General features: G+C 43.2%; 1 protein-coding gene across 33 annotated transcripts in view; it reads right to left on the reverse strand.

The window, feature by feature from the left end:
* The window catches only part of KIAA1958 (KIAA1958 ortholog), a 76,423-nt gene that overhangs the window by 39,988 nt on the left and 17,877 nt on the right, over nt 1-18,558 (reverse strand). For 16 of the 33 annotated variants that reach the window (XR_002433105.1, XR_002433104.1, XM_021379364.1 and 13 more), the window contains 2 exons: nt 6,535-6,692; nt 4,716-5,977 (listed from right to left, as the gene is read on the reverse strand). Coding sequence is in view for 31 of the 33 variants with exons in the window: in XM_021379364.1 (XP_021235039.1) it covers nt 4,716-5,871 (1,156 nt within the window). In the remaining 2 variants the exon portion in view is untranslated. Of the gene's footprint in view, nt 1-4,715; nt 5,978-6,534; nt 7,513-18,558 lie in introns of those variants that run through there. The other 17 variants (XM_021379379.1, XM_021379376.1, XM_021379350.1 and 14 more) reach the window with 4 other exon arrangements.

The following is an 18,558-nucleotide window of genomic DNA, read 5'->3' on the forward strand; positions in this document are numbered from 1 at the left end:
GAGTAAGAAATTACTTCCTAACATCTTACCAAAATGTTCTCTCATTTAGGTTAAAGCCAATCCTCCTTGTCCTATCACTATCAAAACATGTAAAAAGTTAGTCTTCCTCCTGGTTTATAAGCTTCCTTTAAGTACTGGAAGGTTGCAACAAGCTCTACCCGCAGCCTTCTCTTCTCCAGACTGAAGAAGCCATGCTTTTCAGGCTTTATTCATAGGAGAGATACTCCAGCTCCTTGTTTCTGACGAGTTAAAATATAATTATCTAATTTTATTCTTCTAAATAAACAAAGGAAGGCCTTCCAACTTTTTTTTTTTAAAGCACATTTTTGAAATCATATTTATCTCAGCACTCAGTTTTTGCTGAACTAGTGAAGAAGTAATAGGAATCAATTATATGACCTAAAGAGGCACCAGTGGACTTCCAGGTCTTTACTCCAAGAGTAAAGACAAAGAGCAAGAAACAATTTAATTGCTCCTTTGACCACATTCAACAATACATATCCCTGGAGAAAGACTTCAGCATTCACTTTTCCCAAAAGTCATCAATTTCTGTATACATTAAAGTACAGATATCTATCAGCAATTATTCAAGTGTTCTTGCAAGAGCTTAAATAAAGTTTCCTTGATGTGATTATTTGCTTTGTGTCGCACTAATTCTTGGAAGAGTTTCACAGGAAAGACTACAGCTGGGATTAATTTGGCCTTTCTGTATATATGGCTGACACTTTATATACCCCTAAAAAATGCATTGTTTATTTCTTGTTTGCACTTATTTGCACTTCTCTGGAATGTGCTGGCTGGCACATTTTTTTACTTGCCATATCTACAGTGATTTCAGAATTTAAACCAAAGTTAGTTACTACTGGCAATCCATGAGGTATGGGGGATCCCCTTCTCTCCTGAATCATGCAACATTTCGATGCTCATCTAACAGCTCCAAGACCATGAATCTTATGATTACACAAGGATCTGAGCTCCTACTGAATTTAAACCCATACAATTATACAGACAGAAAGATTTTGATTGCAGAGAAACACTTCAGAATATTCAATTTAAAAGCTCTCCGCAAACATCACACAACTCCCATATCATAGAATCATAGAATCATAGAATTAGCTAGGTTGGAAAAGACCTACACAATCATCCAGTCCAACCATCCACCTACCACCAATAACCCCACTAAACCATGTCTCTCAACGCTATATCTAAATGTTTCTTGAACACCTCCAGGGACAGTGATTCAACCACCTCCCTGGGCAGCCCATTCCAATGTGTACCATATTTTACAATGTTCATGCTCAGGTACAGGAGGGAAGAGAAAAAGCTGACATTATACAAACACATGGAACTGACAGTACTGTCCAGCTTGTGGTGCTGCCTGTGGCAGGCTGCAACCCCTGCTAGCACCTTGCAGCGATCAGACTGCAGGACCAAACCAGCTCTTTGCCCAAGTCGCCAGGGTGACTTATGCACTGCTCTGGAATCCTGAGACACCAGTTACAGAAAATGAAAAAATGGGGAGGAATGCAGAGTGAGCACATCAGAGTCACTGAGGTATTATCCATCCACTGTCCATCATGGCGCACTCCTAACCTTGATATTGGTTTGAAAACCATAGTGCAGAGATAGTGCACAGCACACTGACTGGCATCCATGCACAACCTTTGTCCTTTCCAAACTCTGCAAAAGCATGTACATATAAAACAATACCCTGTTGCCCAGTGGCATCAGCAAGTGATATGTGTACTGGCATTGCACTGGTACCCACAGAACATGATTTGCCATGCTTCTGACAGAAACAACACACCTGGCCATTTCATCTATAGGATTTTTTTGTTTTCCATCCCTGTTCAAGACTCTTTGGCTTCTGCACATTCTGTGCATGTGGATTTTGCGTCTTTTTAGTGTATCCTCACAGAACGCTTTGCTCCTCCTGTATTGATAGTGTTAGACTAGTGTTGGACTATAGATATCTTGGTGCACTGGCTTGTTAACCCAACACACATCTTCACCCTCAGTCAGAGGTGAACCACCACTCTCAGATGGATGGTGAGTATTCTTCAGAAATGACTCAGCCACTCTGCTTACAAATTGAGTCCTACCCCACTAAAGATCAGAAGTTGACTTTATACACAGAAAGTTCTATCCTCCTCCAAACCGCAGACTTATTCCACATCCTTCAGCAAATGTTTTTTTTTCCCATTTCTGGTTTCAGACATCCAAATGACAATAATTTTTTCAAGGCAGTATGTACTGCAACCTGTGTTTCTTACTCACCTTTCACCTCAACTGATGAGACCCCCACCGCTCTTGCTGGTTCTTGGACAGAAGCAGATCAAGTATTAGCAAAAGAGAAAGACAAAAGACGCTATCTGGGAAGGAGAAACAGCAGAAATTCCCTGCTCTCCACTATTTCAGAAATTTCTCTCTTTTCACATACAAGTACCCTCATTTTCTTCCACAAGACTAAGTAGAATGCACATACCTACATATATTCTCAAAGCTTTTGCTAATGAAGTAGAACAAAAACAATCAGGAAATTCACTGATGAATGTCCACAAACTAGGGCTTGAGTTTAACAAAAATAATTCAATATATCCAACAACGCTTAGATAGAGACCTGAACTCAGCAGAAATCAGTGTCTAACATCCGATACCACTCACTTTTAAAACATGAAAATATCTCTGCAAAGTCTCTGCAACACTCAATTGCCACTGAGTAAATAAATAAAGTAACTCCACCTTTGTTGTCAAAACATCAACTGAGTCTATAAACTAATAACAGCCCCAGGCTCCTTTGTATAATTATTTCCTGCCTTCTTTTATATAAGAATTGTACTAATCATCGTCTTTCTGTTTAGACAGAAACATTTTCATACACGATAGATAAACTTCCTCTTCTAGTTCAATATTGCTCAAATTTTATATATCGTGCACCGCTTCCAGTATATCCCAGTTTGCTAAGTAAATCTAACAATCTAATATTACTGTGCATGGACAATAAACATGCTACAGTCTTTAATGAGACCTTCACTGTTTCGCTGCAAGAATATGCTGTGCAGAACCATGAATCTGCAGTGAATTCACTTGCCACATTACCCACTTCTCAGTAGCTCAAAGATTTATGCCAGCACTTCTTTGCCGAAGGAGGTAGATCTATAAAATTAAAGACCTGACAGACGTATGAAGTGACAGTTGTATATCAATCATTTTACCCTGGTTGACATGCAGATACATCTGAGTACAGTAACAGCATATTAAAACACTATACCAGACTGAGAAGAGGAACCATGTAACACATTTTGAGAATAATACATGAAATTCAAGAATTAAGGGTGTAATTGGCTGAACTGGAATTTGGGGAGCATGCTGCTGTCAGTGCAAGCAGTGCTAGGAGGTTTTGAGGGGTTTACACAGTGGGTGTAAATCTAGATACTTCACTTTGTCCTCATAGTGAGACATTAGATATGGACCAACCCAGCTCTGGGTAGAAACCATGGCACTATGTTCATTCTTGCAAGGTATTACCCTCGGTTGTAACGGCTGCTGCCCTTGTTTGGCACCTGAGAACAGAGATGGGCACTCAAAAATAAAAAGGTTTCAGGTCTTCTCCCCATCAAATCCTGACAAAACTAGTTTGAAGGTTTTGCGTGTGTGCATTGCTTTTTTCTGTTTTTTGTTTGTTTGTTTGTTTGTTTTTTAAATGCATCTGTTGAAAGCCAATCAATCTCCAAGTTAACACACACATGTACATGGCAAAATTCTGCCTAGGTTTGTGTTTGTATGCCCCAGCTTGCAAGCTGGAGATGGCACAAGCTGCAGGGACAGGCTGGTAGAAACCAGCTCTAGTGTACACAGCAGTTATGTGTTACAAACTGAGGAATGCAGAGCAAGTAGGTTTACCACACAGTTTGGATTGACATTGGGCATCCCATGTTTCTCATATTTATATATGCAGAATCAGATGTAAATCAGCCTGAGATTTCCAAGAGGGATGTTAGAGGACAGGACTACTGCAAAGTAACTTCTCAGGGATGCAGAAATGGGAGTCACAAAAATAAATTTGCTTTGCTGTAACTGAGACAACAACCATCTTGCCTAATTTACAAAGCTTTGTAGGGTTTTACATAGTAAAACCAGGTCTTTAAGTATTCCAGGTGTTTTATCTGGCAACAAGATTTGCAGGCTCTTGCTAATTAATAGACTCAATAGTATTCAACAAGATTTCAAGGTACCCAGGTTCATCAAGGCAGTGTCATTGTTTTTAAGGTAAAGCAGCTACCACAGGGATTGAGTAAAGGCAATTTCCACCTCCCCCCATTATTTAACTCTGCTCTGTCTGAGCAGACACCCCTAGGCTGAACCACCAAGGAGGCACAGCATGACCTCCCTCCTGCTTTTGCCTGCTCCCAGGACAGCACCACTCACTTCCTGAAAAGGCAAAGCTAGCACCAGCTGCACTTAGGTCCAGAGAGACCTAGCAGACCTCCTCAGCCCCAGCATCACCTGTGTCCAACACTGAGCTGTCCTGCAGACTGGCACAAGACACTCATTCAGCAGAAGTACTGCTTTTTGGGCCAATTCTCACTGCTCCAGCAGCAGCAGAAGATGGAAAAAAAGGAAGGAAACGGTAGGTATATAAGAACTTCCTCCCCAGTCACCCCCTCACACCAAGCTGGAGGACCCCAAAACGCCACTTCCACCCAGGCTCCTACCTGGCATCGATGGAACTGCAGCTTCAGGGGTGGCAGCAGGGGCAGCAGGGGGTTGCTGCTGGCTGGAGCTGACCTCAGGCTCTGCGCTCACCGAGGGTGACACAGCTGCCTCACCGCCCCCTGGGGCTGGCTGTGGGGCAGGCAGCAGGGTCTCTTCTGTGGCTGGGGCCTCCTCCTGTCCAGGCAGCTGCAGGGCTGACAGTGGGATGCTGATGGCCTTCCCCAAAGCAGTGGTGTTGGAGCTAGTGGCTGGTGCCTGCAGGGCAGGTGGGGGTCCACTGCTTGCCCCACGGGCTGGAGAAGCCAGGGCACCTCGGGGAGGTCTCTGCACAGGGAGCCGGGGCGGGCCAGGTGGGGAGGCACAGAGGTGCTGTGGGTCAGGGTCGGGGCCAGCAGCAGGCAGGGGTAGGGTTCTGGTGGGGCCCAGGCCAGAGGGCCCAGCTTGAACTGGTGCTTTGGGCTTGGACATCTGGGTGAGAGCCAGGGCTGGCCCGTCGGCACCAGCTGTCAGCTCAGCATTGGCCACGATGTAGTAGTCCTCAGGCAGCTCCTGCTTGATCTTCTTGAGGAGAACCTCGCCACTGCCCTCGTCGGCTGGCTGGGTCTGGGCAGCAGCAGGGAGCCCACCAGGTGGACGCTTCCGAGGGCCACCAGGCATGCGGTGGAGGTGCGGCTCAAAGTCACTGTCCTCATCTGTGACAGAGGACTCACAGACCATGTCAAAGAGAGTGGCCTCATCTTCATACTCTTCCACTGGCTCACCCAGCTCCGAGGGCTCACTGCAGTAGGAGAAGTCACAGGAGTCACGGGTGCGTGTGCAGTCTAACTTGGCCTTCCCTGGCCGGCCTGGGTAACGCTCAAGTGGGCTAGCCTGTGCCTCAGAGGGCACTCCCAGCATGCTGGGACTGTCTGAGTTGAAGCTGCGGCTGTCCTGGAAGCAGACACGTTCCTGGGAGCCAGCCCGGCAAGTGGCGGCCAGGGGCCAGTGGTAGGCATGGCCAGCACTGCAGCCCCACATGGCAGTCAGGTTGCCGTGGGCCCCCTCGGACAGCAGGTGCTTGAGGTTGGGGATGAGGCTGCAGATGGTCCCGTGGCTGTGGGCCCAGCTCACCAGCTTGGAGAGGTTTTCAGAGGAGGTGTGAAGGCAGTCCTCCATGGTGCAGGATCAGTAGAGCTCGGCTGGCTAGAAGTCAGCTGAAGACACAGCCTAGATGACAGGGTCCCAGCACTTGTGCTTCTCCAGGCTCATGCTTGTCATTTGCCTGCAAACAGAGAGCAAAACCCTTCTTTTCAGTGCTGTCAGACATTTATAAGCTCTACTGAAACCATTTTATTCTCATCCCGTGCACTCCAAAATGCATTTCACAAAACAGCACCTGCTTCCTAGCAGCCCCTCTCCTTATTCCTCCTAAAAAATGTATATTTAAAACCTCGGGGAGAAACATCCCTTCAATACACAACTAAAACAAGATAAAAATGGATTCTTAAGCAAACCAAGCTCAGTATTAATGGCAATATGATTTGAAGCTTAAATCTTTGATAAAATGCAAATACAGACAGAACCCTGGTGAACGTGACCTCATATTCAGGCCATAAAAAGTAAATAAAATCTTAAGCATACAATTTATCTAGAACATCAAAGGGGCAATCTAAGCAACAGCTCAGACATCCACTCTACATCTGATGAAAATGTATGACATTTTACATCATTTATGCATGTTTCTCTAATTTATAAAACATCCCCTTTATAAGCAAATTTCAGGGATATTAAGGCCTGAAAATTTATTTTTCAATGTACAGAAACAGCAAGCAAATTCACCCTTTACTGTGCAGTATTGGCAGTTGTCATCTGTCCAAAGGCTTACCAGAAGCTTAAGGGACCTGCAAGGTTAAGTTATAACATTTCTTAACAAACTCTGCGAATTAAGATTTTTTTTTTTGCTACATCTTCTGTCTTCACAGTTCCAAACTGCAATCCTGTTGAAGACAAACACTTGTCATTTTCATCACAATTGTCTCTACACATTTGCATCACAAGGCACAGACATCTGTCGTCAAGGCCATGAATCCTGTAATATTCAAGTCAAACATAAAAAGACAACGTTTGTCTCATGCTCATCTTTTCCTGCCAGAAATTGCTTTCCACCCACACGCAACAGGTATTTTCCAGGCAAGGTCTCACCCACAAAACACCACAAGCCCTCAGCTTCCCATATCTTCAGCACAAGGACTTTCTAGCAGACCTTTTCTCCAATACTCATTTCTTTTTTACCATAAAGAAGACAATTAGATGTGACACAGGTCATTCAATTACGTGAATAGAGAGAAAAAGAAGAAAAAATTAAGTACATTTAAACATTAATCATTTATTCAGTAAATAAAGAAGAGCAAGGAATTGTAACATAACTTAGCTAAAGATGCTGAAATTGTTTACAGATAATTGCTTGGCTTTAGCATTATTTTCCCTGAGTGGTTGCTGTAGTTTAACCTGGCAGGCAGCTCAGTGTCATACATCCCTTTGCTCACTCCACACCAGTGTGCTGAGGGAGAATCAACAACAGGAAACAGCAGAAGAACTCATGGGTTGAGACAAGGACAGACTGATAAGAAAGGGATAAGAAAAAAACAAGACTATACTTAAAAAGCCATGCACAAGGCAATTGCTCAACACCTTCCATAGAATCATAGAGTCATAGAATCATAGAATTAGCTAGGTTGGAAAAGACCTACAAGATCACCTAGTCCAACCATCCACCTACCACCACCAACCCCACTAAACCATGTCTCCCAACGCTATATCTAAACGTTTCTTGAACATCTCCAGGGACGGTGACTCCACCACCTCCCTGGGCAGCCCATTCCAGCACCTGACCACTCTTTCAGAAAAGTAGTATTTCCTAATGTCCAGCCTCAATCTCCCCTGGCGCAACTTGAAGCCATTCCCCCTTGTCCTGTCACTAGTTACAAGAGAGAAGAGGCTGACCCCCAGCTCACTACAACCTCCCTTCAGGTAGTTATAGAGAGCGATGAGGCCCTGAGCCTCCTCTTCTCCAAACTTAACAATCGCAGCTCCCTGAGCCGCTCCTCATAAGGCCTGTGCTCCAGACCCCTCACCAGCTTCGTCGCCCTCCTCTGAACACGCTCCAGGGCCTCAATGTCTTTTTTGCAGTGAGGGGCCCAAAACTGGACACAGTACTCGAGGTGGGGCCTCACTAGGGCTGAGTACAGAGGGAGAATGACTTCCCTACTCCTACTGGCAACACTATTCCAGCAGATGCCCAGCCAGCTCCTGAGCAACAGCAGCACTCACTGGCCAGCTCTCCCAGTTTATTGTTCAGCATGATGCCACATGACATGGGACATTCCTTTGATTAGTTTGGGTCAGCTGTCCAGGTTCTGACCGCTCCCAGCTCCTTGTGCACCTGCTCGCTAGCAGGGCAGTGTGACAAGCTGAAAAGTCCTGGACTCTATGTAAGCACTGCTCAGCAACAACTAAAACATCCACCTGTTATCAACATTGTTTTCATCCTGAATCCAAAACACAGCACCATATCAGCTCCTAGAAAGAAAGTTAACTCTATCCCAGCTGAAAGCAAGATAGCAATTTACTCAGACATCTGATAGCAAAATACTGGACCATTCGGGAGCCCATTTCTGAGGTGGAAAATTATCATCCCCTTGTGTAAAGATCCTCAAGGACTGTTCCTGACATAGATCAATGTCAATTGCAAAGCATTAACTGCCTTCAGAAGGTCCCAGAGGTCTGTAAAAAAGTTAGCACTTTGCAGATGTTCCCCAACACACAGCTCTCACGCTATACCTAATGAAACAGGACAGACTCTCCTTCCTTTCGCTGTTGCTTTACTTTTAAAAACTGAAATTTACTTAAGTTGCTGGAAAATATCAATAATTTTAGTGAGTTAACAACTCAAAATTTCATGTTTGCTCAGATTAGGTTGGGTTGAAGACAGTTTGAAGTTATTTCTCAGGTTAAGCAGTAGAGATTAAATGTGTGTTTGTATTCCAAACTAAGGATGTCCGTGTTTCCCATTGTGCCAGAGGTCATTTTTTTTAAACAAGGTATCACAACTCAGTACAATCTTAATGTGGTAAATATTTTTTTTCAATTATTCATAAACAAAGTGAAACATTTTTTCATCAAAGTAATCAAGAGATAACAAAGAAACTGCAGCACTGACAAGTGATATGCAAAGAGAGACTCTCAGACTGCCCCTGACAACTAAACTGTACTGGGAACTTCTCCTTGTTTCAGCAGACTTGTGTGGAGGCTCTCCTCATCTTCTGCCTTTACTTTCAGAGCACGACATACCAGACTTGGCGCTACCGCTGGCCCCATCTCACCCATGTTTTCATACATGCAGAAAATCCCTTTACATTTTGTCCCAACTGAAAGGCAGCATTCACACCAACATTACAACTAATTTTGTTCCTTTTCCTCTTCCACACACACATTTTTAGATGCAAAATGAAAGGTGTTATGGCTCAGAAAGACAGCTACACTGTGGCTAACAGCCTCCAGAGAACGCTTTCCCTAAAATCAACACAAATCACGGTGTCACCTGAAACACAACTTGCACAACCAGTGCCTTTCTGCAATGTGATAAATACAGCAGGGTCTCCATCTTGCAAACTTTGTTAGGCACAGGATAATGTTGCTTTAAATGCACAGCTTTTAAAGGCCTACAAGTTTCATGCAGCTGTTTGTTTAAAAAATTTAAAGGTACACAGTCAATACTGAAAGGGTCAAAGTCCCCAGGGCACCTCCGTTTCAGCTGACTGTATATGCAAACATCTGGGCATAAAACACATCCCACCAGAGAATAAACACACACAAATAAAAGGAGGATGTCAACAGTTTCTGGGCCGCTTTGGCCTGGTTCCATTACTCATGGGGTGGGAGACCCACAGATCCACGCCCCAGGAGAGGGGGAAGGAGGAAAAGGGAAAAAAGGTAGGGAGATGGGCCTAAAAACACAACAGTGGCAGTGGTCTGAGGAGGAAAGTTAATTTACTAAATATAATATTGGAATGCAAGATAACACAACATAATATAATTGGAATTGAAGCTAATAAATAAAATGAGAGACAGTGTCCAAAAAATGAAGGCCTTACTCTAATGCTGAAGACGAGACAGCTAGGGAGCACACACCACAGTGACAAGCAGCAGAAGAAGAGGGACATCTCGTGACTTTCCAATAGTTCTTATCTTTCCCTCTGAACAGAAAACGGAAACAGAACAGTGAAGAGTCCTCTGGGATCGGCAGTTCTTCTCTTCTGAGACAGGTATACCCAGAACTATCAACAATCCAGGGAACTGCAGCATTAACTCTTTAATTCCCAGTGCACTACATGATGCTATGATGTGGAATATCGATAACAAAAATCATAAAACCGTGACAGAAGAGTAACACCACACTCTCACAAGGTGAAGAGGACAGCCAGGAAAGCAAACAGGGAAAGGAGGGAGCTGCTCTCCAGAGCTGTAGTCATTAGCGACATCAGTGCAAAGCCATGGGAAAGCACAGAGCTGCCCAGTTGCTGCACAGCCAGGTACATATCTTGGGAAGATGGAAAGCCCAGTTTGGCTGAAGAACTGGGAAATGGCATCAGTTAAGCTCTTGAGCCTAGACTGTTTGTGCAGGGCTGAAAACCTGAAAACATCAGCTACTCAGAAACTGTGTGTCTTTGGTTCACAACCTGCAGCAGAAGCCAACAATGCTGCTTTGGCAGGAGCAGGCTCACCATGAAGAAAGCACAGCAGACAGTCAGCAACTCCATCATCACCTACCTGGTTTCTTGAAGAGTGAGCCTGTCTGCTTACTCATAGAGCGTTGCTAATGGCTGACAGCCTGCTCTTGTATGCTAAATCACATTTTAAAGATTATATAAGTCCTTCATTCAGACAGGCAAGATTCAGTAGGATGACTCATGTTTAATAAACTGCCCGCATGTTCACTCTGAAATCATCCAGAAGCTGGCAAAAACGTACTACAGTTTCGGTGTGAATAGCACTGCATTACAGACTGCAAAGCCTTAACCTTCCATAGCACTTTTCTGCAGCTCAGAGTCTACTACTATCTAACAGAGTAAAGCATCCCTAGGTCTGGAAATCTGAGCCCTAAATTAAGAATCATATTTTACTGCTTGTTTACATTTTTACCGTCTTATTTACAACATACCACTGTAGTGAGTAATGTGTACAGAATACATGAAAGCACTGTTGTTGCAAAACCATTCTTTGAGATGTGCTAACACATTCACTAGAACATCATTTGAGTTGGGAATATGAATATTTTCTGTATCCAGAACTAGGGTTTTGTCAGAAGAGATTTCCTTGGTGACCAACCAGTAATGAAAAATGGCAACCTCTAAAATACCACTCCTTCTCTTCCAACCTGTGCATGAGGCTTGCCAGTGCAGTTTTACATAGGACCTTATGGGAGGTCCTTCATGACAAATGGGGAAATCTGTGACGTGCTTACCTGGAAGCAAGGCAGGAGAGGTGATGATGCAGGGCAAGAGCTGAACATGGAAAATGGGAGGTAGTGGAAGTTAGTGGCAGAAAGTGGGTGTCCTCCTGCAGAGTTTGCACACTGGAGCATGCACTCGGTGGACCTACGTCTCAGGGAAGGTGGCAAGTGCATTTTGTTGTACGGAAGGCAAGAAACATGGCCTGTCCTTTCAGATAATCACAGGTAGCCAATAATAGCCTTCCTTCCCAGGGTAATGCTAGACAAGTCAACAGAGACTTAGAAAAGTAGTTAGATAAGTATCTATTTCATTCAAGAGATGGACAATAGTAGGGCTTCCTTTATTACTAGTGCTTTTTAAGCCAAACGCTTAATATTGCTAAAGGACTGAAGTTAACAATTTCAGAAATCCATTCGTATCAGTGCTGAGATCCTCACAAGGTCCTGCTGTGGTCCCATAGCACCCCTGTCTCTCCAGGATGACAGGCAGAACTGTATTTCTCCTTCTGAAAGGAAGAGGCAGAAGGAGAGTCACCAGGAGCTGCTGCTTCTTCCAGGTATTTCTCTTCAAATGCCTGAGGTCCCAGCCATACGTTTTGATTTCTTAAGGATGTCATCTGCTTATCATTGGACTGGGATGGACAACTACCCATTCAGAACAGGCCAGCAAACTGGAAGGCCTAGGAATAGGCAGTGTGTTCTCTCTAAAATGAGTCTTCAGGAGCACAAAACTTCCAACTCAACTCAAATATTACTAAATTCGCTTTCTGCTTGAAAGACAGACAATGAAGCAAGAAGGAGAGAGGGAGAGGAAGAAAGTATATAGAGAACAGAGCTTGCAGGCAACATGTGAAGCATTCAGGTGCCCTGTTCTACTGCTGGGGAAAGGGGCAGGCCTCCATCTCTGATATGAACCACACATGTTTCCCTTTAGTTAGGAAAACGTGTTTTTAATTGAATGTCTCTCCAGGAAATAGAAGAGTATAAATTACAGAGGAGAGGTTCTGGCAAGTTCTGCAAGCCTCCAAGATAATTTGGTAATGAACCCTTACACCAGACAAGAATTCCTCCAGCTCCATTAATTTGTCACTCTTTCCTCATCACTTTTCACAGACTCCAGATGAGAGTCTTCAGAGAAAAACAACCTCTCACCTGAACAAAAAAACACGGACTATTCCAAGTTATGTGAGTTTACACTATTTTTCATGGTTCTAGTTCAGTAAGAGCTGATTTAGAAATAAGTACACTGTAGGAAAGAAACAAAACCTTCACGCTGATTTTCCACCTCCGTATTTCAAGGGCCACCCCAAATTTCCTATCAATTCATTTATGCGTATCAAGTGCCTTTGTTTTTTAATATTTCTGAGCTTCCATGCTTATGTCTTGGGCTTTCTGAATTCAGTAAAGGTTCTGCTGTTGGATAGGCAAGCCAGATTTTCACCCATAATGATGAGAACCAGAGTCCCTATCACCAATAAGCAGCACCAAGCACAGCTTCCTGAGATGGGGACTGAGGGGGAGGTAGGAATTTAAAATAACAGCATGTCTTTCTGGGAAAGCAGTGCTGTTCTCCATTCATAAAAGTCTCACAGTTGTCTGTCACACTTGCCCTATGAGACTGCAGCTCCTCCTCAGCTGATGGCTAGTCTTCAGAGAAGACACTCTCCTTGCCAAGCATGGCATGCCTTCAACTACAGCTGTCATCACAGCAAGCCTGAAGAAAGCAGTAAAACCTGTTGGCTGGTGAAATTCTTTCAGCTAGATGAAAAAGAAAAGGATTGGGCTGGGAGAGGGTTTGGGGATTTGAGTGACTTTTCACGTTGAAGAGTACTACAGGGTTATGAGCCTCACATTAGCCTTCCTCACCCACAACATGAAGTGACCCATACATCACCAGCTGAGTAAACTGAAGAACAGTTTGGGGCCTTAATCCTTAATCCAAATGTAACACTAGCAGCATCACTGGTTTTACTGTCACAATTTTTCCTAAGCACCCACTAAAAAGGAGCTGTGTGAGCCTTGCTCCTGCACAGCAAAGCTGAAGGGTTTGTGGGACCAAAAGTAGGAGGACCAGAAGAAACAGGAGCAGAACAGGTGCCGCAGTGAATCTGAGCAACTAGAGCAGGATCTCATCATGTAAGAACCTCTCTTCTCAAGAGAGCTGGAGCTGCTTCTGGTCCAGGCTTATCTTCTTCCTGGGAATTTCCAGTCAGTGTCCAAGCCACTGTGCAGAGAGGGGCTGGGGGTGTGGCAAGGTAGTCAAGTCTCTGAGAAACAAGAGCAAGATGTAGTGTTCAATTTCTCTTAATTCATCATCTCTTGTAAGTACTAGAAATCCCCAAATTCACATGTAATGACTTCCAGCTAAGCATCGTCCCCTGGAGCAAGCTATGGTGGACTGACAAGGGAAAGATGGTTTTTACAGCACTTCCATGATCTTTGCCAACAGAACCCTGCTGATAGCATTGCCAAGGTGAACACGATGGCAATATCACGTGCTGTATGATCCAACTGGTGGGACATGCTCAGACTGCTCAAGAAGGTGCCTGTGCATTAGTATTATTAAACAGTGGTAGAGTGTTGAGTTGTGGCCTCAAGTCAATCTTAGCCACCTTTTATATTTCACTAGTTCTGTATTCAAGCAAGAGACGTTTTTAATGGAAGAACACATTTTCTGCTAAATTATTTCTGAAGACTGTAATGCAGAACATTTTAAAGTGATGAGCATTTTAAAAGCATCCAGGCTTTTAGTTAGCTGTCAGGGGCTTATGTATCATGGCCTGATTCTTTTTTGTTGTTTACTCAAACGTGTTCGAAAATTGCCTCTTCACACTATTTCTCAGGATGGTCTGAATATAAAACCACACTGCATCAAACATCCCAGCATTTGCCTCAGCTTGTGGTTCACAACCATTCTCTATAGAAGACAATGACCCCCACATTCGGAAAATATTTAAAATAGATAATTGCCTGCACTTGCAAAGAAGTGTGTGTACTCTCTCTAATTTTAGCAGTATAATAAGGAGAGTCAAGCACACAGCCTAAAGGCAAGATGCTTTCCCTGGTCTTTCATTTTCCTGGAACTTATGTTAACAGAAAGTCTGCATGTAATTTACTAAAAAGAAAACAAGAATGTTATCGCTGGCTTACACACAAATTATAAAAGCCCAACTCTCCCATTCTCTTACTGGAAAACCAGTGCCTTAAGTTCCTGCCCAGACACTTAACTACACCACACTCTCCCTCACAAGCAAATGCAAGCAGACTCTCTTTGCCTATGAGCGACTTCACTGCTTCAGATTTGGTTTGTATTTTTAAATGTAGGATTTCTCTCTCTCTGGGGCTCTTCTAAACTAAAGAAAATTGGAATGGTGCAACCATGGCAATATTAAAACATACAACGTTTGGCTAAATCATAAGAGTGAAACCACACCATTAACTGTCTACACAAAATAGGGAGGCTGTTTTCTGCAGAAAATTAGAGCAACCACAGCAACTCAGTGTTTCTGTGCAGGGGTGAAACTGCACTTTCTATATTAAATTTTATGTGCTTATCTTTTCTCTCTCTCTCTTTTTTTTTTTTTTTTTTTTTTTACAAACACAGAGATGATTTTGGACTTAAAATGATTTTCCAAAGACTTTAATTCTCAGCAAAAATCACGTTCTGAAACTGTCTTTATAGTGCATTTTCCATAGGATCAACACTGATCCTTATCATTATACTAGCACCAGGGTGAGGCCCTGCCCTGCAGTCTCCTTTTAAAATCCTCAAAAAGCACTTTGAGAAAAGAGCTGCAAGAAAGAACAGACTTGAAAAACCATTACAATAAACAAAAAGGCAGCAGATTAATCTATAAACTGGCTTGTATCCAACTGTGCATAACAGATCACATGCAGCTGAGTACCTAATAAAGTTCCTAGGCAAGACTTTGACGAAATGTAGAAGAAACAGGAATATGAAAGCTGCCCCAGAGATGAGCCAGGAAAAACAAGGATTTGCATTCAAACGTAAGACAGTCAGAAATACAGGGTAACATCCTGTCAACAACAGTCAGTGGATAAAAAAAACTGTAAATGCTCCATCCAACTATTTGCTAATTTTTTTATTAACCCTGGGAACATTTCTAGCTGCGAGCCTCTAACATATTATAATGGAACAGATCAGATTATCCTAAAATTTAAATTGAACTTTAAAGTAGATGACATTCTGAAACCACCAAGGTGTGCTTACTGAGGGTACCCCAAAGAGGTTGAAGCCTTGTGATGCTGGGCCTGAGTGCACGAGGGAGCAGGGTGCACAGCTGGACTTGCTGCTGCTCCTGACATAAAAACCAGTGCGCGAGACACAGCACACTGCAGAGGTCTTGGAAAGCCTGAATATCTGAGTTCATTGGGATTAAAATGGTAAGGGCTTAAACGTTTGTCCATGGAAAAGATCCCTTTGATCTTGGTTGGTTCCCTCAATGCAAGTCCCAGTTCTTAAAGGCACTTTGTAGTCAAAAGGATTGACAGGCACTCAGAGGGGTTTTCAGAGATCTCTACAGACATGTAAACAACTATAAAATCTCACCATGAGTGTTTAATAATCTGCCATAGCCTCAGACACTAAGTTCCAAAGCTCTGGCCGAAAGAGCTAAATTTGTGTTCTCATGCAAGCACAGTTCTTACGACAATGCAACATTTGGCATGAATAACATGGAAATACACAGATGATGTATAATTAAGAAACACAGAGAATGCTCAGAATATTCATGTTTTACTCACAAGATGCACTGGTGGCAGGCACACAGAGGAAGATTCCTGAAGAAGAGCTCTAGCAAGGACTCTCAAGGGACTCACTTATTTCTTCTTGAGATTTGAAAGCACAAATGTAGCATTCGGACAACTGAAGTTCACAATAACATGCTACTTAGATGGCAGAATACTATGAAGAGCAAATGAAAACAAGGCTATATCCCAGGCACACAGTAAAATGGAAGTAGGGTGTATAAGAAAAAGCATATATATATACTTATGGCATTGCATTTCTTTATTTAAGCACTCTCATTACGATCCATTTGTACTGGATCTAGTACACCCAGCAGAAGAGGGCACTCCTTCCCAAATCACCCATTTCTGTTCAAATTGTTTTGCTTCACAATTAAAGTGAGAAATTGCCATAGACGAGAGGCATGTTAGTAAAAACATCTGAATAAAGGTTACTGCAAGCAAGATGGTAACTTTTTTAAGGTACATACCTCAAAAGCACACTACTAACCTCCTTTAAGAAATGTATACAGATAAACTTCTTATTCTCTCCAAAGATAACAGAAGAAAAAGTTCAAAATATAAAACTTTCCATCAGTGGTATTCCAGACTTTTTGTTCTCTTGCCAATTAAAAGACAGACAACAACCCAAAATATTTTCTAAAACACAGCAGGTTTCAAAGATACCAGAAGATGTTTTACTATATCAACTTGATAGTGTTCCCAACTAATTCTCTTCTATCACTGCATTTATTCCAGGCTTTGAACTGAGTTAATAGAAAATATACAGCCATTGTATCATAACAAAAAAAAAAAAAGCCTTCATCCCACATACGAGCCAAAGTGTCACGCCCTATGGTCATTCCAGGGACACTGATATCAGTATCTAATTTCTTCTGCTTTCTAAAGATATGAACAACTATTAGCAATTAATTACAAACACCAGAAAATATGTCACGAATAACTGAACATCACAGTCTAGGCAGGACAAGGCTTTTGAATATATGAAATTACCAGTCTGATTTTTGTAAGTGTTTTCAGTAAGAACACGCACGCACTACATACCCGATCATCTAGCTGTGTCACAGAGTGTGTTTGCTTTGCAGCCGGCCAGCTCTCTCACACTACAGACATAACTGTTCACGCAGATTCAACAGGTACCTGGACGTGTCTTGTTCAGAGGAATAAATCAGAATCTAGAAGGGCTGTTTTGGATTTACAATGAAGAATGACATAGACTATTCTTTATAAAGTAGAAGCCAAACAAAAAAAGACAAAGTGTGGAAAAGAATGTGTTGCCATGTATACAGGGAGTAAGCATATTCAGTTTCCCTGATCAGCTTTCTTGAATTTCTGTCAATGCTGGGCAATGAGCTTGGACTGCTCCATCTTCTCTCAGAAAGATCTGCTGCAGTTAGAATGGCAGATTAATTATTATAACAGCGAGTCCAAAACAAGAACCTGCATTATGTGTTCTTGCATTAATGCCTTGCAGTTTTCTGCAGGTGTCTGGTTGGCTTTATCCAATTGCAAACTTCTCCCAGTGGCAGAGAGTTGATGGGGGCACACAGTGCAAATTACTGCCACAAGCTCAGTGGTGGTGGTGTCAATACCCTTTTCTGGTTAGTACTTAGACAGACTCTGCCTAGGTACAATGTCCTTTAACCCTGCTGCAAATGCATCATCCACATAGTGCTGAGAAAGAGCCAGAAGGACAATTCCCCAGTGACTTGCACCAGAGCTAAAGTTTGTGCCGATTCGCAGCCCTTTCACGTTGACAGCATTTTGCCTTTGCTCTGCATGCACTTCATTAAGCCACTGTGCCGCACGCAAGGCAGCAGCAAACAAGACATACCAGATCCAAAGGACGGTCCCCATCCTCCCTTCCCCACTTCCACCTGCACAACTGCAAGTAAAAGGTGCATGCCAGTCCCAACAAGAAGGGCAGCTGCTCAGATTGCATACTATCACTGAAACCTCTGACCAAGTGCCAGCCCTCCTGCTTTGCTCAGTTTCCTAACCCTGCTGATTCTGCCAGCTCAGTTTAAAGTTTCAATAGCATTTGTCTGCTGCATTTACACTCAAGTATCAGAGAGAGCTGGCACAGCCAGCAGGAGTTCCACTACACGCACAAAGCCAACAATAACACCGCAAACCAGCCCTCAGCATTGCAGCCCCCTGCATGGGGGCTTTGCTTGCACGCCAAATACAAGGGTACTTCTCCCTTGCTGTCCTGCAGAGGCACAGCTTGCCCCTGTCCTGGCGAGACACAATTTTGGAAGCAATGTCTGACCTGCACTCTGCTCTGGCAATAGTAAAAGAAACTGTAATCTTATAGGACACGTATACATTGCTTTGCAATCACCTGTTCAAATCAAACCACATTACTAGAGTGGAAACATAAGCACTGAAACGCTGCTTTGGATGGGGCATGAATGCTATCACTTCTGCAAACATGCCTGTATGTTGTCAAATTACAGCAACTAACGTCAGTGAAAACAACTGCACTGAAACAATGCACCCAACAGGCTTTGCAAAGTGCAGGAGATATCTGAGAAGTCTGGACATCTCAAATTATGTTTACAAAGGGCAATCTCCACGTCACT

Source organism: Numida meleagris, chromosome Z, assembly GCF_002078875.1.
Source record: "Numida meleagris isolate 19003 breed g44 Domestic line chromosome Z, NumMel1.0, whole genome shotgun sequence".
In the NCBI taxonomy this organism is placed as follows: domain Eukaryota; kingdom Metazoa; phylum Chordata; class Aves; order Galliformes; family Numididae; genus Numida; species Numida meleagris.